The sequence below is a fragment of the Galeopterus variegatus genome, unplaced genomic scaffold (genome assembly GCF_000696425.1).
Source record: "Galeopterus variegatus unplaced genomic scaffold, G_variegatus-3.0.2 Scaffold2189, whole genome shotgun sequence".
NCBI lineage: Eukaryota > Metazoa > Chordata > Mammalia > Dermoptera > Cynocephalidae > Galeopterus > Galeopterus variegatus.
Window position 1 is genome coordinate 250673 of NW_007728300.1, and position 21041 is coordinate 271713.

Sequence of the window (21041 nt, forward strand, 5' to 3'; positions counted from 1 at the left end):
CCATGTTGTTGCAAATGGCAGTGTCTCATTAGTTTTTATACCTGAGTAATATTCCATTGTGTATATATACCACATTTTCCGTATCCACTCATCCGATGATGGACATTTGGGCTGATTCCAACTCTTGGCTATTGTAAAGAGTGCTGCAATGAACATTGGGGTACAGGTATACCTTCGACTTGATGATTTCCATTCCTTTGGATATATTCCCAGCAGTGGGATAGCTGGGTCATATGGCAGATCTATCTTCAACTGTTTGAGGAATCTCCATACCATTTTCCATAGAGGCTTCACCATTTTGCAGTCCCACCAAGAATGTATGAGAGTTCCTTTTTCTCCGCAACCTCGCCAGCATTTATCGTTCAAAGTCTTTTGGATTTTCTGCATGATCCACAACAATAACAACCATCAGCATTTTTTAAAAATCATATTATATTTATTTGGATGAATGTGGAATTAAATCAATGCCTGTAAACTTAAATTTTCCCTTTTTTCTTCCTGGGTACGTTTTTTAAAACAACAGGAAAGTTTGCCTGAACATATTTAAAAATAGGATTTAAATTAAAATAAATCAAATCTACAACAAATTAAAATAAATTCTCCAGTACTGGCAATAAAAATCTCAGTGGCTGGAATGAATGTGAGATATAATTGTCTTTGGGGTCTACAAGATAAATAAAGGAGGGGTCAATTCAGAGTGACACTATTTAATAGAATGAAAATGAGATGTAAATCAGAACTCATTTCTTTCATAAATGTAGGAGAAAAAAACAATAACTACAAGCACAAATAGAAAAGTGAATATGCTTTGGATTCTACCTCTGCCTGAAACTAGAATTTGTCCTATTCTATTTTCCTGGTTTATTTTTTAAAAATCCATTCTATTAACTGGTATCCTCAGAGAACTTTATTTACATTAACCCATTTAACCTGAGAATAACTCTCTATGGTTTGTATATATTAGTTGTTTACTTTACAGATGGGGAAACTATAAACCCATCTTAGAAACAAAGATAGGTTAAGTGACTTACCAAGGTCACACATTTAGTAAATAATAAAGGTGTAATCTGAACCCAGGCAATCTTATCTAGATTATTATATAAATTTATCCAGTCTCCATCTTTCACTCCTGCTTCACTACAATCCATTCTCCAAACAGCAACAAAATGAATGGGAAGAGCACATCACTCCCCTGCTTAATATCCTCTGCAGTTTCCCACAAATTCCAAACTCTTTATTATAATATACATGACCCTACCTGAGCTGGCCCCTGCCTCTCTCTCTCTGACCTCATCTCATACCCTCATCCTCATTCACAACTTTATATCTAAATTGACCTGCTACTGTTCTTCCAATAAACATGCTGAAGTTTATTCCCACCACAGAGCTGTAAAGCAAAAATTGCACCAAACAAAGTTAAACAGTCAAGAAAGACTTTATTCAAGGCTGTTGCAATAGGAGAGAGAGGCCAGAACTAAGTCTTAACTTGACTCCACTGAAACAAAGGGCAGTAGGGTTTTTAAAGGCTGGAATGAGTGGGAGCATTTAGGCCATCTATGTGAGCTACTTAGTTTTACCCAAAGAAAAAGTAAACTTCTTTCGTCTTTATGACAGGAGGTGGTTTTATAACTTGAAGCAAGGCGTCCACTGAATTTAAGTTCCCACCCTCCCATAGAAACTAGAAGACTGAGGTGCTATCTTCTTTGATGGTTTGGAAGAGATGGCTTTCAGGTCCTTGAGAAAGACATTTCCTGGGTTGTAAAACTATCAAGAGGCTTTTAAAAGGTTTACATACACTTCAAAGGGACAGAGAAAGAATTTACAAGTTTTCTAAAATAAACACTGTAAGAAAGGAAGGTCAGTGTGTAGAGTCAGGAAGAAGCCTGTCTAAAGTTTCACAAAGCTAAGGTGAAGGTAAAGGCCATCCTTGTCAGCGCCTGTGCACTTGATGTTCCTTCTTTCTGGAATGTTCCTCCCCCAAATCTTGGCATGATGCACTCCTTTTTGTCATTAGAGTCTCACTTCAAAGAGGCCTTCCCTGAAGGTGTATAACATTACCATCTCTACCCTTCAGTCATGGCTCTGTTTTCTTAAAGACAGTAGGGACCTGTGATCATATATGCTGATATGACTCTGGTGCCTAACTCTGGCATATTTGTCTGGACTAATACACATTTGTTTTTATTACTTAGTTAGTTTGTTGTTGTTTTGGCGACTGGTTAGTAAGGGGATCTGAATCCTTGACCTTGGTTGTAACACTGTGCCATAACCAACTGAGCTAACTGGCCAGCTCACACATTTGTTAAATGAACAAATTAATGGAAAGAAAGTTTATTAATGAAAAGGAAAACTGCCTGTGGCAAAGAATGACAGACATTTGTCACATAAAACTAAAGATTATTTTGTGAATCAAAAGAAGGTAAAATGAAAATAACTGTTAGTTTCAGCAATAAACAGTATCATATGGCCCTAATAAGGTCAGAATAAGAATTCATGTGTCTATGTTTAGTTTGGTTGTAGATTGTTATTTGAACCTAGGGAAAAGTTTGGAGTGACATTCGTGGTTTGACAAAATCTTAAGTAAACAGAGTAAATGATATGCCCTTGTCTATTCCCTAAGGAACACAAGTTCTGTCCCTACAGATCAGACAAGGAAAGATTAGCATTGTACCTGTGAGAAACATAAAAGCAGCAGAAGAGGTGAGAATACTTAATAAATTGACATGTAATTACTAATTGGCTTAATATTCTACAAAAAATAAATAAAATACATTTATATCCCTAAAAGGAAGGGCATCTGGTATACATACACCCCAAAACATAAAGTGATACAGGATGATGTAGAAATTAGCTAATTCATCTACTTAAAATTATCCTGGAAAACATAATAAGGCATTATAGTCATTCAGAAAATCCTAGATCTTTGCCATGGTTTTTACTTTTGTTCATAAGTGTTATGAAGATTTGGAAGTAGATGTTTTCAGGATCTTTCTTGAGGTACATAGGGTTGTTGTGAATCTTCAAATGTAAAAATGCTGAGAAAGAGGTGAGAAGGCCCAGAAACAAAGTAGAACAGAATAGACATTCCATCAAGTCAGTAGTAATTACCTTTTCAAATTTCTGGCTTCTACATTTGCATCCTCAAGTCAGAATTACAAATAAAATAAATCCAGTGTAACATTTTTGCTCTCAGTCATGATTTCCAACAGGTGAGAGACAACCAGCCCGCTATTGCAAATTGTGTCTCCATTGAAAGAAAACCAAGATAATAAATGATTCTCTCATTTTACCTCTTACTTTCATTTTGTTATCTTCTATTGGCCCTTCTTACAGAGTCCATAGTGGATTTATAATACATTGATATATTTATAATAATAATTAATTTTTGTACAGCAATCTGAGATTTTCAAAAATACCTCCATATTCATTATCTATAATATACTTACAATCTATAATATTTACAATAACTCAGTAAATAACTATCATCCCCATCTTAGAGATGAAGAAACTCAGAAACAGAGAATGCAAACAGCTTGCTGTATCAAGGAGTTAGCAAATGTTAAACGTAGAATACAAACTAAATCCCCCTAAATCTAAATTACATTCTCCTTACACTGTTCCACTATGTCCATAAAGTCAACATTTCCACTCCCTTGGGAAGGACTGGGATGGCTACCAGTAGCTCTGTTAACAAAGAATAGAATAATTCCACTAAGAATGATAGAGGCTCAATAATAAAAGCTTAATTTATTTGTCTGTTTATGTTCTGCAGCCGAGCCAAAGGGAAAGTGATAATACACGCTGTGCTGAAGTTTAAATCCTGTTATAAAAATAATACAGGAAAATTTTGGGATAGGATCGAAACCATTTTACACCAGAAGCTAACAGGTGAAACTGGATCTTTATGTATAGATCCTTCCTCGTTTAAATTTTCAGGTAAGCCTTCTTATGTAAGATATAGAATGATTTTCATCTTTTAGTTTAAATATGGGGTTTTGTTATGCAAATGAAAACAACATTCTTCTCATTAAATATCATTCCATATAGAATGATAGTTACTTTTAACCACTATTAAAGTTATCAGGGTCCCAAATAACATTTCTTTGCAAAAACAAGGCAGCCTTAAACTCTTAGGGCTTATTCTGTGGATCATTATTACTCCCTCAGTTCTTCCTGGATATCTCAAAAAATGCCAGAATTGTTGGAACCTCTTTAACATCAAACTTACTTCTTGATATGTGTTTAATAAACCAAATCTCTCTCCCTTTCATGTATAATCTAATTCTTATTCTCGGTCACCTAACAATATTGTGAGAGACACCCTCTAAAATGTGGGGACAACTCTCCCTTCATTACCAGGATAATAAGTGTCTCTCAGATCTTGATAAAAGTACAGTCAACAGTGTACAGCTAAGCTGAGTTATCACTTCTCTGCTATAACAAACTTGACCAAGGGCAGAAAAGTATTGCTACCCCTACAGGAAGGACTAAAAGGACAAAAAGGTTTAGGGGAAAAAAATATATACCAAGTGTTCATTTTCATGGAACAGCAAAAGGATCCAAAAGCAAAACCAGAGCATGCTTCTCCTGGATAGGAAGCCATCATGTTGTTGAAATGGGACTCTCCTTGGGTTAATGGATGCTCGCTTAGAACCTTTCTTCTCACACAGCTTACCCTGTGTGGGGTGACCACAAAATAACAGAGAGAAACAAGCAGCTGTCCAATTTGCAGAGAATTTTCCTTCAAAGATATATTTTTAGAAACTCATATGCTAAAAACATGAACTCAAATGTAGAGAAACATAGCATTATTATGTTTCTTTATGGTACTTATTATGTTTCTTTATGGTATATGTAAAGAAACAGCATTGTTATGTTTCTTTTATGGTATTTAGAGGAATATCAGTATTCTTCCAAACTTTAAGAACATTATGTAATATCCCAAGAAAACAGACCTTCAGGGGCCTTCTCCTAATTTATAATTTTTCTCAGTAATTTTATTTATTACTACAATTATATGAAGAGCAGTGACTGTTAAGTGTAGCACCTTAAGTATGGATGGTGCTTGGTATTGTCTTAACCTCCTCCTGTCATTTAGAAAATTCCTATCCCTCCGGAGCTCTTCATTCTACATCAGAAACTAGATGCCTCATAAAACTGGCTGGGACTCATGTGTGCAGGGTCAGTCCCAGCAGCCGACAGGGCCAGTCCTCCAAAACCACCTTGAATCAAGTTGATGCAAGGCTCACATTCAAGACAGCTCTCACCGAGATGAATTGTGAGTCTTCCTTGGTTGCCACATAAATGTGTCTGTACCTCAGGGATCTGTGAAAAGTTTATTTAGGCAGTCAAAGTTGCTGTCACAACAACTTATTGAATAGCCTGACCTTCTTATGCTGTCTGGTTAGTTCAGTTGCTTAGAAACTGCATCTAAATATGTCAAGGTTGTTGGTTTCATTTTCACACAAGCTGCTTAACACAGAGGAAAAGTCACCACTTCCTACAGCTGTGGCTTACATCTCACTGGCCAGTGCTGTTAGGTACAGTGAATAAGCTAATAAAGCACTAGTGTCCTATATTATTATGCATAGAAAGAGATGATATAGCATAGTGGTTAAGGTCATGGGTTCTGCTCTGAGGTGGCCTGAGATTTGAATCCCAGGTCCTCTACATATTAGCTGTGTGACTTTGGAAAAATTACTTAACCTTTCTTTGACTTAGTGTAATAATATCATCATGGGAATGGTTATAATAATAATTCATATGGTTTTTGTGAGCATTTCAAAGACCTAATACATATAAATATACATAATACATACAAAAGCACTTAAATAAACAGTATTGCTACAGAATAAGTATCGTTAATTGTTGGGTTTTTATCAGGAGAAGAAAAAGCACTCAAAATGTATGTCCTATGGATTGTGGATTTGCAAGTCAACTTGCAGATAGAGAGATAGACAGACAGACAGACAGACAGACAGACAGATAGATAGATAGATAGATAAAGATAGGTAGATAAAGAGAAGATAGACTATTATTTTTATCAATAGTCCCGCTCCTATCCTACCCTCCCCCCCAACTCAGGCTTCCCTATGGGTGAGAGGGAAGGAAGTAGAGACATTCCTAAGGGAGAGTGACCTTCCAAAGCTCTAGTACAAGGACAACTCCGCCTCTCCATTCCTAAGCTCCTACCAAAAACAAATCACTGTATCTCACAGTCTTAGTTTCTTCATCTTTAAAAAGAAGATTATGGTATCATATACTTCACAGTGTTTTTTTTTTCTGAGAATAAATGAACACGTGCATCTAAAGCACTTAGCACAGTGCCTAGCATAGCACAAGTACTCAATAAATACTAATCAAGATCTTCTTCTATATATGTGTACACTTTTACAAAGGACTATTTTCCCAGCCATAGCAGTTATTCCTCTAATAACTGTATACGTGAATGTTCACTGCACAGCCAACTGAATCTTACGGAATATACCTGTGTGCCATTTATACAAGAATTGAAAATAGGGCAATAAGCCCATTTAAAAAGACTTTTCGGCCGGCCCCGTGGCGCACTCGGGAGAGTGCGGCGCTGGGAGCACAGCGAAGCTCCCGCCGCCGGTTCGGATCCTACATAGGACTGGCTGGTGCGCTCACTGGCTGAGCGCGGTGTGGGCGACACCACACCAAGGGTTGCAATCCCCTTACCGGTCACGAAAAAGACAAAAAAAAAAAAAAAAAAGACTTTTCAAGCCTCAGGGATGAAGAAAATCAAGAATAAAAATTATTGCTCATGTAGAAATAAAAACGATTAATCAAGTTAAGTATCCATTAAAATTTTAGCATTTAATAATTATAACTACCCCAGGAAAATGGTTTTATACAATTCTTGGTTATAATGCTAAACCAAACCAGGACTTAATTTGTTTATCCACTTATTGAATAAATACTGAATGAACACTAACTATGGCCCAGGAAATTGGGATAAAATTCTACTGTACTAATTATTTTTTGTTTATTCTTTTCTTTTCCTATGCATGTAACAAATGATACTAGAATTAGTATATAAAAAGAGTTTTGTTTTATGATTTTTAAAAAATTTGCCATGGATGATCAAGACTAAAAATCAAAATTTCTCAGAATTTCCATTTAGCATTTATATTCTCTATAATTGCCATGCATTGCTAAATAATTTATTCCACATCAGTAGCAAAATCAGGAATAGTGAAAAGGGGTTGACAATTTCTGGAAAAGAGCAAATGAAATGAAAATTCACTATTCATTGCACGGTGGACATTTAAAAGTCTTCAAAGTTGGAAAATACCTTTGAGATCTCTAGTGTCATTGCCTTATTTACAGATAAAGAACATCAAGATTTAATGAAGTAAAATGATTCATCCTAAGTAATAACACAAATAAATAATGGTCAGACCAAGACTGGAACCATGTGTTTTGATTCTAAGTGCATTGTGGATTTTCTACACTATTTTTATGAATCCGTTTAGAACTGATGGCTGCACTAAAAATCTGTTTAAGCTGCCAATTTAAAATTTCTTTTGAAAAAAAAGATTTGTCTTCTTTTTCCAAACCTGTAGTCGGTCATTCCAAATTTAAATCTTTTAAATTCTGTCCCCAATTTTACTATTAGTGAAGAAAGAATGTAAAGCCATATTTGACTTAAAGAATTGCTGAAATGGAATAAAATTAAGTAAATTTAATGAACAGTTATGAACTACTTATACAATCGCCTTGCTAGGCACTATGGGTAATTCAAAGAGAAAGAGAATATCATCCCTCCTCAAAAAGTTTACTTGCACTTATGTTTACACTGAGAGTTAGTGAATATGGGATGAGAGGCACAGTTACTATCATTATTTGGCAAATGTATTTAAAGCTTTGCAGTATAAACTGCATGATGTGGATTGGACCTAATGCCATCATTAGTTGGTAAAGTCAAACAGTGACTGAAAGTTGCTAAATGAGAATAGCTGAAAACTCTTTCTTTTAACGTGCCCAAAGCCCCATATTTCTCAGTCCACTGGCCTATACATCTTTGTCATGACTTTTGGCCAACAATCACAGTCAAGGTAAAGTTCCTTTGACACAGCTCTTGTAGAAGCCCAATTTTTTCCTTTTCACCACTTTTCTTAGGGGTTTTCTGTTCCTATTCATTTATTTATTTTAGTTAACAGATAAAAATTGTGTATATTGATCATGTACAACATGATGTTTTGAAATATATATATATAATGTGGAATGGCTAAATTGAGCAAATAACACATGCATTACCTCAGATACTCATCATTTTTTGTGGTGAAAACATTTAAAATCTACTCTTTCAGCAGTTTTCAAGAATACAATACAGTGTTATTAACTATAGTCACCTTGTTGCATAATAGATCTCTTGGATTTATTCCTCCCACCTAACTGAAATTTTGTGTACTTTGACAAACATCCTCTCAATCCTATCCCCAGCCCCCAGTAACCACCATTCTACTCTCTACTTCTTTGAGTCAACATTTTTAGATTGCACATATACATGAGATCATGCAGTATTTGTCTCTCTGTGCCTGGCTTATTTCACTTAACACAATGTCCTCCAGGTTCATCAACATCATTGCAAATGACAGGATTTCCTTTTTTTTTTTTTTTAAGGCTGAGTAGTATGCTATTGTGTGTATATACCATTTTTCCTTATCCATTCATTCGTTGATGAACATTTATGTGCCTCCATATCTTGGCTACTGTAAATAATGTTGCAATGAACATGGGAGTGCATATATCTTTTTGACATATTGATTTCATTTCCTCTGGATATATAGCCAGCAGTAAGATTACTGGATTATATTGTAGATCTATTTCCAATTTTTTAAAGAACCTCCATACTGTTTTCCAATATAGCTGTACTAAATTGCATTCCCACCAACAGTGTCCAAGAATTTTCTTTTTTCCACATCTTTTCCAACACCAGTTTCTTCCAACTTTTTGACAATAGCCATTCTAACAGGTGTGACGTGATACCTCATTGAGGTTTTTAATTTGTATTCCTCTGATGATTAGTGATGTTGAGCACCTTTTCATATAACGGTTGGCCATTAGTATGTCTTCTTTTGAGAAATGTCTATTCAGATATTTTGTTCATTTTTCAATTGGATTATTTCTTTTCTTACTAATAGGTTGTTTCAGTTCCTTACATACTTTGGATATTTACTTTTTATCAGGTTTACAATTTACAAATATTTTCTCCCATTCTTTAGGTTGTCTCTTCACTCTGTTGATTGTTTCCTATACTGTGCAGAAGCTTTTTAGTTTGATGTAATCTTATTTCTCTATTTTCATTTTTGTTGTCCATGCTTTTGGGGTCATATCCCAAAAATCCTTGCCCAGAGCAATATCATGGAGCTCTTCGCCTTTTACAGTTTCAGGTCTTACATTTAAGTCTTTAATCAATTTTGAGTTATCTTTTGCAGAAGGTGTGAATTTCAGTTTTAATTATACATTTACTGACTATTTCTTTCATCAGATCATAATCTCCATGAGAGCAGGGGCCATGTCCATTTTTGCTCACCATTAATTTTCAGAGTCTAGCACGGGGCCTGGCATATAGCAGTTAATAGTTGTTGAATGAATTAATAAATTTCATAACACCAAAGCTGCAACTGACAACATGAGTGGAAAGAGAAAATATTTATAACCTTTCTTAGCTTAGGTTCCACAAGAGAATTAGGCTCTAAAGAAAAATGGTATGAATGCCTGTGTTTTCAGCTATTCCAAAGATGATATATAGTTAGGACCATTCCAGAATGCATAGAAGTACATTCATTTCATAAAATGGTTGCCCTAGGGCTTTAAAGCTTAATTCTCTTACAGAACCTCAACTTAGTAGGGGTGATAGCAAGTGTGGCACATGTGTGCTACTAGTAGACATTGCTACCTCCGGTTTTAGGATGTAAAGAGTGCTTCAATTATTAAGATCTATGAATATAATACTTAAATTTATCTTCCACTCACTCTTCAATCCCATGAAAAATGATAATGTCATGACCTTCCAAGGAACTAACAAAGTTAATATTTCTAAAGAGTATTCTTCAGTGAGAGACCAATGCTTTCTCTATCAAATCTAAACTCACTGGACCAGAAGACTTTTTAATGGGCTAGTTAGCATAAAACCTAGAAAAACCTTCGATCACATAGTTTTCTACTTTCCATGAAAGAATTCTTTGCTGAAAAACCTCTCATAAGGCAAATTCCTTAACCTAATAACATTGATTTCAATGGGAATAGGATTTTTTCCAGATTTATTGAGGTATAATTGGCAAATAAAATTGTGTATATTTACTTTGTACAATGTGATGTTCTGATATATGTATACATTGTGAAATGATTACCACAATAAAGCTAATAAACATATCACAATGGGAAATGTTTTATGCCTTTCTAAACCCCCAAACTTATATTCATCTATGCTTAAACAATATCATATTTCATTAAAAAAGAGATGATTACACAAATAGTTAAATTAGTAATGAAATGTTTTATTAATTATTTTATGACTGTTTATATGATCCAATTAAGCTATTTTATAGCTTTACAATCAAAACAGAACATACATATTATATCTAATGTTCATATAATTCAAACTTTAATGAAGAAAAGAAAGGAAAGAAAAGAATAGGTAAAGCAATGTGAGTGATATCTCACTTATCAAACAGGTTGAACTCACACCATTATGCACTTGGCAATCATTGCCATAAACTATCAAACCAACAGCTGAGAAGGGAATATAACACTAGACTAAATGCACCAACTACAAATCTGCAAAAACGACAACATGTTGGATCTCTCCCAGAAGATCTAGAATGAAAAATCCAAATCAGTCCTTGTAAAAGCAAAGAAATGCCCTATACGCTAAAGTGAGGGTTTTAAACACCTTATGAAGTTGAATGGTTATAACTTTAATAGGCATATTTAAGGCTATGACTGTCTCGTTTTAAAAAATAATGATCATTTCCCACACAAAAATGTCTTGTATATAATGGTACACTCAACCTAATGAATTGCATAGGTATAAAAATTTTTATTTTAAATACTTGCTCTAAATCATAATTGGTTAAAGTAAAACTTCAAATTACATAGAATAGAAAGAATAATAACAAAGACCTTCATACACAAGGATGATGGTCTTGACCCACCATCAAGAGTTTTACAAGAAGAATGAAGCTTGGCCTAGCACTTGTTTGTAAGTAGCTGGCCAATGCTAAGGTGTGGATTACATTAATAGAATTCATCTATTTCATAAGGCTTGATCCTGAAACAACGCATGGCTTCATTTGTATCAGGCTTTAAACAACTGAAGTAACCAATCATTTTTTGATAAATCCTAGAGGACATTTTTTTAAAGTATATATTTTTTCCCAGAGTGTGCTTTCTTATTGAAGAATAAGTCTTCATCTCTATAAACTTATTTTATCAGCAAAGTGTTTTTAAAAATATTCTGAGTAGTATGATCTTGACTATTCACAATTCCCTGGAAATAAGTCTTTCTAAATAGGCAAATTTTCTGAATAGTTTATATATCTTTTTAATAAAGCATAAAAGTCCTTCTTAAAACTATGTTTTTACAAAAGTATTGCCCAAACTTACTACCAACATCACGACGCACATCCATTAATATACAGTGGATATTGTGCTCTCCAGGCATTTTGAGAAATGTAGGGTTATTGGTGCCTTTACCAAATGGCCCCAATATTTGGCTTTTTGAGCGCTCACATTTGTTTATTTTATTTCTTTTTCATCCCTCAGTGTCAACCAGAGTTCTTGCTGTCACTTCTATTTTCTCTTTGTTCCTATGGTCTTTCTTCTACTTTCTTCCAATTCCTTTTAAATATTTTGCAGGAGTTTATATATAAAAAGTAGAAAAGCAAATAGCCTTTAAATGAGAGTTTGTTTTGCCTTTGCATTTAATTATATAGGCTTTAGTGCATTGATTCTTTTTAATTTATCTTTTGACTTCTCAGTCACTCTTGTTTCCTGATGTGGAGCACTGTACCTGTTGGTATTTCAAAATGTCTTTCAATAAAGCCAGAAATTTACTTAAAACGATATTTCTTTAAGTATTTTTCAAATTTAGCCTTGAGATTAGAGTTTAAAATATTTATTATTAAATCATACAACCATCTGTTAGACACTGTCCAGATATTTTAAGAAAGTTTAAATACTAATAAGATACTATATTAAAGGAGGCCACTACCGATAGGGCACATGAGATACACTTCCACAAAAATATCCATGAACTAAAAATGGTCTACCAAACTAATTATTCTTATTTTCTAATCTGTCAGAGGAAAATATTTTTATTTTTATTTATATTTTCATTATAATTTTGTAATAACTATTTTTGATAGTCAGGCACTAATTTTAAATGATTAATAATAAAACACTCTATCTAGTAGGCCGATGCAGCTAATTGCCTGAACTACCTGGTAAGTCCAACAGGAGTGACTCAGTTCTAGACAGAGAAGTTCTCTGAGACTCCAAAGTACACAAGTTATTAGCATAGAAGACTCCAACAGACTTTATTTAGTGGAATTCTAAATTCATCTTGCCAATTTATATTCAATATATCTGGGATGAGTCCTAAACTTTGGACATGTGCTCTCTGCATCACATTCTTTCTTTAACCTCCTCAAATGAATTTCCAATATTCTTCTCCATTTTAGACAGTTTTGTACAACTACTTCCATTTTAGTTTATTTGTAGTTTTGCATTCTATCCTCTTCTAAAACTGGAGTTCTTTGCAGAAACTGGTCCTTTTGGCTGGGGTCCCAATTGTCCTCCCCAATGTAGATAGGCATTATCCAATCCACTGAGGGCCTGAATAGAACAAAAAGACAAAAGAAGGTTGAATTCTCTGTCTGCCTGATCGTTTGAGCTAGGATATTGGTCTTCTCCTGCCCCGGGACTGGGACTAACACCATCAGTACTACGATTCTCAGGTCTTTGGACTCAGACTGGAACTACACCACTGCTTTTCTGGGTCTCCAGCTAGCCTCCATAATCCCATGAGCCAATTCCTCATTGTACATATGAAGGTGCTTCAAAAAGAGGATCTACAGATGGCAAACAAGTATGTGAACAGATGTTAAATATCATTAGCAATTAGAGAAATGCAACTTAAGTTTAACTACAATGAGATATTGCTACACACTTTTTCAAATGACTAAAATAAAAAATAATGACTAAATCAAATGCTGGGAAGGATGTGAAGAAATAGAACCATTTACGTAATGTTTGTGTGAATGTAAAATGGTACAGTCACTCTGGAGAAGTTTGGCAGTTTCTTAAAATCCTAAACATACAAGTACCATACAACTCAGCAATCACATTCCTGGGCATCATCCCAGAGAAATAATGACTTGTTTCACACAAAAACTTATACACGAATGTTTATTGTAGCATTGTTCCTACTAGCCAAGAACTGAAAACAACACAGATGTCCTTCAACGGGTAGATGCTTAAACAAACTCTGGTATATCATACCATGGAATACTACTCAGCAATAAAAAGAAATAAATTATTGATACATGTAACAACTTCAGTGACTCTCCAGAGAATTATGCTGACTGAAAGAAGCCAATTCAAAAAGTTACGTACTGTATGATTCCACTTATATGAATATATGACACTCTGTAAATGACAAAATTATAGAAAGGGAGAACAGATTAGTGGTTGCCAGGGATTAAAGAGGGGTAGGGATGGGAGTAAACAGGTGTGGTTACAAAAGGGCAGCAGGATGGGTCCTTGTGGTGATGGAAATATTCTGTATTTTGACTGTATCAATGTCAATATCCTGGTTATGATATTGTGGTATAGTTTTGAAGCTGTTACCTTTACAACACCTTTGCAAAATAGTCCTTTTGAGGGAAATTAGGTAAAGACTACATAAATGTTACTTATTACAACTGCATGTAAATCTACAATTATCTCATAATAAAATGTTGAATTTTTTTAGTTACATTATAAAAATATATACATACACACATTTCCTGAGATGAGATCTTAAAAGTCATGATGTGTTTTGCTCCTTATCTCTCATGTTCCTAGATCTCTGAGTTCCTACCATAGCATATTATTTAAAGTTATTCTTTTATTTTTTAAAAAAATTGTTTTTCTCATTTTACATGTTTATGGGGTATAGTTTGTTGTTTCAATACATGCATATATTGTGTAATGATCTAATCAGAATAATTAGTATATCTATCACCTAAACATTTATCATTTCTTTGTGGTTATAACATTCATAACATTTAAGGTCCTCTTTATCTATGGCTATCATGAAATACACAATATAATATTATTAGCTATTTTCACCCTAGGGCACCAGAACTTATTCGTCCTATCTAACTGTAACTCTGTAACTTTGTACTAATGTACCAACCTTGCCCCAACCCTGTCTCCCCCATCCCATTCCCTGCCTCTAGTAACCACTATTCTTTTCTCTATTTCTCTTCTTTTTTCCTCTCTTTTAAATTTATTTTTATTAATTGACCCATGATAATTGTACATATTTATGCAGTACAATATGATATTTGGACATTCATACTGTGTGGAATGATCATATCAGGGTGCTTAGTATATCTGTCACCTCAAACATTGGTCACTTCTTTGTGTTAGGAACATTCAACATCATCTTGACTAGCTATTCAAAAATACACAAAACTGTTGTTAACTGTGGTCTAAAGTTATTCTTTCAAATACAAAAATGAGTCATAGTGTGAGGTTTTTCTTTTTGGTTTTAGGGGTTTTTTAATTAAACTATTTTCTTTATATTAGCATGTTCGTTCTTACAAATTGTGATGTTTCTTTATGCCCTTTACCTGACCTATCACTTCCCAAACTCTCTCCCTCCCTCCATCTCTAGCAATTCTTAGGTTTGTTCTCTCCTTCTGAAAGTTCAAACATTGCTGGGATCTTTTCTTTCCTTCATTCCTTCCTTCCTCCCTCCTTCCCACCCCCCTCCCACCCCCTTCCTTCCTTTCTAGAAGCCAGTTATGAGTGAGAACATGTGGTATTTCTGTTTCTTTGTCTGGCTAATTTCACTTAACATAATTTTCTCCAGACTCATCCATGTTGTTACAAATGGCAGAATTTCATTCTTTTTTATGGTTGAGTAGTATTCCATTGTGTATATATACCACATTTTCTTTATCCAGTCATCACTTGATGGACACTTAGTTTGGGCCATATTTTGGCTATTGTAAATAGAGTTGCAATGAATATGGAAGTTCAGGTATCCCTTTGACATGATGATTTCCTTTCCTTTGGATATATATCCAGTAGTGGGATTGCTGGATCTTATGGTAGCTCTATCTATAGTTGTTTGAGAAACCTCCATATTGTTTTCTATAACAGCTGTACTAATTTACAGTTCCACCGACAGTGTAGAAGAGTTCCCCTTTCCTCACATCCTCGCCTGCATTTGATATTCTTGGTCTTTTTAATAATGCCAGTCTAACTGGGGTGAGACGATATCTCAATGTGGTTTTGATTTTCATTTCTCTGATGACTAGTAACACTGAGCATTTTTTCATCTACCTGTTGGCCTTTTATATGTCTTCCTTTGAAAAATATCTATTCATCTCCTTTGTCCATTTTTTAATTGGATTATTTGGTTTTTTACTGTATAGTTGTTTGAGTTCTTTGTATATTCTGGATATTAATCCCTTGTTAGATGAATAGTTTGCAAATAGAGTGAGTTTTTTAAAAATATCTTTGGGAAGTTTGGAAATGTTTTTAAGACTCTGAAAAATTAGCATTATAGAGTTACTCTACAAAAATATAATATTTTATCTTCCATTCCAGCAACCTGCAATCCTTTGACATTCTTAAAAACTTTATTTAAGATTATAAAGATACTAACAAGGCAAAACCACTATCAGGCAAAATCACTTTGATTCTTCTTCTATATTACTGATGAATTACATATGACTATTTCTTTCCTGCTTCTCTTGAGGCAATACACAGTAAGAAGCTGAAAGTATCATAATACCAAATGCCAATTTTAACATTTTTTACTCTTAAAGTGATTTCTGTTTCTGATAAGCTATGTGTCTGTGAGCTTTTATTAAATCCTATAAAGTGGCCAAAAAAAAAAAAAAACCCAACAAAAAACCAATAAGGGACAGAAAAAAGCATTCAAAATATGAATAGCTCCTTTTTAAAGATAAATATATTTACGAAGTGTGTCAGTTTCAGTCCAGGTTGAAATTTAAAGTCAAAAATTTCAGAAATTTTTTTCTAAACCAGTTTTTCATTCTTTATACCTCTACATGCCTGTCAAGTAGAATTTCTGAAGAAACTCAGACTATTTCTACATGGTCTGAGTAAGAAAAGAATAGTTATGGTTTGTGTTTAAGGACAGCTTAATTGTGCAACTTCAAAAACCATGTAATTGTCACAGATTTATCTTTAAGTATTGTAGAATATAAGTCTATAAATTCTGTTATGGTTGTAATTGGATATATTAACCACTACCTGAATATTTTAATTATTCTATATTTTTCCAAACATATAGTTCCCAGAAGAAAATCTCTTTTTAACTGTAGTAAAAATACATTTGTTTAGTATAAAAACAAGGAACTTAAAGTAAATTCCATGGAAAAAATTAAATTCACTCAGAATAAACAAGTGAATATTACCAGGTGGTGGTGATTTTGCATCAGAAACTACTTTGAGGGCCGGCCCAGTGGCGCACTGCTACAGTGCGCCGCTTGGGAGAGTGGTGGCGCTCCCGCCGAGGGTTCGGATCCCACATACAGACCGGCAGCTCACTGGCTGAGTGAGGTGCGGACGCAACGCCGAGGGTTGCGATCCCGTTGCTGGTCCCGGTCCAGTACAGGCGCGACACTGAGGGTTGCAATCCGGTGCCGGTCACGAAAAAAGACAAAAAGGGAAAAAAAAAAAAAAAAACTACTTTGAGCAAATTGGCAAGGGAATATAAAGTTAAAGGATTATGTAAGAAGAGGAAAATAAGAGGAAAAGCTTCTTGGAGAAGCTTCCTCTTAAGATGGTTCTAAAGAAAGCGTTGGGAGGGCCGGCCCGGTGGCGCACTGCTACAGTGCGCCGCTTGGGAGCGCGGAGGCCCTCCCGCCGAGGGTTCGGATCCCACATACAGACCGGTTCCCGCTCACTGGCTGAGCAAGGTGCAGGCACAACACCGAGGGTTGCGATCCCATTGCTGGTCCAGTCCGGTACGGGCGCGACACTGAGGGTTGCGATCCGTTGCCAGACACGAAAAAAGACAAAAAGGAAAAAAAAAAAAAGAAAAGAAAGCATTGGGCATGAACTGAAATGAATCCGCGCAGTGTTCTCTGCTGGATGAGACACCAGAACTGTTCCAACAATGTGCAGACCTTCACAAGGTGTCTAGGCACCTGGGAGAACCAAGCTGGAAACTTTCCAAACTGAAGTACTAGTCCTAAATATTAACTTCCTGTTCAACGTGTGTCCTTAAAAGTGCCCCGTAGAAATACAGGGATGGCATATCAAAAGCATAAGATATATGTTATTACGTATATTATTCAGTGTTCACTACATAAACTACTTCTAAACATACTTCTCAGTGCATGTCTTGTCCTCTCTTCATTACAATAAGCTTTTGTACTGCTTCCAAGGCTTAAAATCAACAGTGGCCTGAGTCAAAGGAGAAGCATATATAATATTAAATAAAAATAGATATTCCTGATCTTCCACATTTCTTAACATCTGCATAAAGGTTAAAAACATCTCCTTTAAAAGCTACCACCTATCGCCAAAAATAAAAATAGAAACTCCCACCTGTGTATACAACTCGTTATTAATTTAATGTAATCCATGTGTAAAGATTTAATTAACTATATTTATACAATCTTAAACAGTATATCTTCAGAGTCAAAATGGTAAACATTGAAGGTACATACAGTGAAAAACTTATATACATAACTTTGGGGGATGACAATATGTAAATTGAGAGATAATTTTTAGTCTAATTAGGATCATAAAGAAAAGCATTTGTTGAGGCTGAATACACAGCCAGGTGACTAATCAAAACCTGCAGTAAGTAAAAAATTCAAATTTTGTTCAACTGCAATCAGGTCTATGTTCTGTTCCCTTGCTTTTTAATGCAGATATTAAAGCTCCAGAGTAGCTTTTTTTTTTTTTTTTTGGTGAAAGTATTATAAACGAACTTCCACCATGAATCATCATGGTGGAGGATGATGATTTCTGTGCCAAAAAAAAAATTTATAGTAATTAGCTTGCTCAATAAATCTATGTACATTTATGGTTTTAGAGTTTTCAGAAATCTACCACATGAACATTTTCAAATATCCTGTAAAGCACATTCCATAAGAGAATGCAGCTGAGTTCCTCTATATTTCTAATGTTAAAACCATAGGGAAACTATCTAAAAAGTAGGATTAATCAGCTAATATAGTATTTGGACTCAAGTAATACATTGACCTAAGTAGAGTTAAAGCCCGTGGTCTATGTAAAATGTACATTATAAATGAATCTACAACTGCTGCCAAGTTTTCTTATACTTTAGTATCATACAGTTTAGTTTTCATTGTCATTATCTGTTTCATATTTCTTCTTTTATGGAAAAAATAATCACTGGAAATAGGACTTTTGAGTCCTCCTCCTTCTTACCAGTGCATCCACAGTTACATTTCTTACTTCCTAATGCTGGCAAATATGAACAATGCTTGTGGACCTGCTGCATTCCTGATTCAAAAAGCCCTTTTAGAGAGCATCTAAGCATTTTTTCTAATCTAGTGTTCAACAATCAGTGAATTTTGCCTATTTCCCCCCAGTGAAATAAATTTCTTGACTCTCTTCCAAAGAATATTTGCCATCAGCTATTCCAGTTCCTACTGTCATCCACTTATGCTGAGTTTCTTTTCTTCATACATCCAATTTTCTATGCATACTTCTGTCATAGCACTTATCACATTGATTTTAAATGACCTACTTAATTGTCCATCTCTTCCACCAGACTCCAAGTTCATTGAGGGCAGGGCCCAATGTCTATTCTTTGATTCCTGGCCCACAGGAGAAGGCCAATGCACACTCGATAAGCTGTTTTTTAAAACTGCTTTGTCTTATTATTCTTTGATGCAATCTCCTCCTTGGCAGGGATAGTGCCATTGTTTTTTGTCACTTCCTTTATAGGGTACTCTATAAACAAAGTCTCTTAGGTTACACTGTTGACTCCTTGATTCAGAGGTAAATCTACAGGAGTTCCAGCCTTTGAGTGTAAGCCAAGGGACTTAAAAAGAAGGAAACACAAACAACCACAGCAGTGATTCAGTCCAAATGGGGGATGGCTTAAGTCACTTCCCCATTCATCGTATCCAGTTTTTCACCTACTCAAGTGATAGTTATTCTATTAAGCTCTGGTATAATACAACTATTAAAAGTAAATTATAAGTCAAAAACATTTCTTCCTTTAGCATGTCGTACATCAATAAGGAAAACCTCAAAGAAAGAACATAATAGAGTTCCTCAATAATTAGTTCTTAAGCAATAGTAATTAATATTTTTCCAGTTCAGGTAAAAGTTTAATTATTCCCAAATATCTTAAGATAATCCGATATATTTTACCAAGCACACAAAACTCACAACTGAACTCTGGAGATATCATATCAAATAAAAAATTAGCCTCTGGAAGGCAGCTGTGAAGAATTGGAAGAAAATATGCCAGCTTTCTGTTTAAGTAGGTGTGGTTCACATCAACTCATAGTCCATCTGACTGCTGAATTGCTCTTACCTTTTTGTTCAGACAGGTTGATTTTCTGGTAAAGGATTCTTTTGTCTCCTTGATCTGTTGTGCAACCTAATGTAAGAGTTTGTAGCTGTAATTGGCATGTAGAACTGGATACTCCTTCCGGGATTTATTAGAAATCCAAGAGCATAGTAAAAATGAACCTACACTGACATTTATAGTATTTAATTCATACAGCAGCTAGTGATTCCTTTTTGAACTTCTACTCTTTAAGTAGAAATGGTTGGTGAATTTACTGTTCTCTGCATCTGAAATTTGGAACATAACTCATTTATTCACCCTCTCCTCATACATTCCCCACATGAATTGAACAGGTTTGCAATTCTGTAGGGATACAGGGTCCACAACAAAATTATCTGGAGTAAAGAATTTTACTCATTAATATTACCTGAAGTGATTTTTCTATCCAGGAATGAGTAAACAATGTTAAATTTTGCCTCACTACTGAATTAAATTGCTTTTGACCCAAAATAAATGGAAAAAGGGATTGCATACTTAACTGGATATAATATTCCAAATGATTAAAATTTAACATGCAAAGACTACTAATTTTAAAAGAATTAAAATATAGTAAAATACACTCAACACACAAAAAAAATACTCTAAAATAACAATGTATATACTCTCTCCCTAGTTATTAGCATTATTTATTAAGGTGTATAATTATTTGAGTGCTTAGCCTGGCTCCCCAAAAAGCAGAGCCTGAGACAAAGGCTTGCAGGTCATAGCTGATTTGAGAAAGAGTGAGTTGGCCATCACTAGGGGCAACTCTGGCTCCATCCCATGGGAACTAATGAATTGTATTTCAGAACTGTATTCACCTACAACTAAAGGGGTAAGTTTTGTCCATCAGCTTCCATCTAACATCAGTCAGTGGCTCTACCACTGTGCCTGTAAAGTTACTCCTGAGCAAAACTGATCCAAATCTACATGGTCACCACAGCTGTGGCTGGAATAAGAAGTGAGTCAAGAAGATTTAAAGTGATACATAAAAGGTGTCAAATGCATTCCATTTTCTGGTAATCTGGATTCAAGATATGGTGAAGGGTCACCATTTTTCATATCTTTTAGTACTTTTCAGGACCTAGACCTCTTCTTCAGATAATTTATAATGAGGAACTTTAAAGTCTTTTTATAAACAGAAGAATTAATACAAGCATTTTATTACTATGTTCATTTTATTTTTTTTTTTTTTTTTTTTTTTTTTTTTTTTTTTTTTTTTTTTTTT

General features: G+C 34.7%; 1 protein-coding gene across 1 annotated transcript in view; it reads left to right on the plus strand.

Moving 5' to 3' along the window:
* Positions 1–21041, plus strand: part of LOC103597082 (transmembrane protease serine 11B-like protein) — a 67671-nt gene that overhangs the window by 34668 nt on the left and 11962 nt on the right. Inside the window, exon 5 of the mRNA XM_008580881.1 lies at positions 3773–3936. Within this exon, the coding sequence (XP_008579103.1) occupies positions 3773–3936 (164 nt within the window). The remainder of the gene's footprint in view (positions 1–3772; positions 3937–21041) is intronic.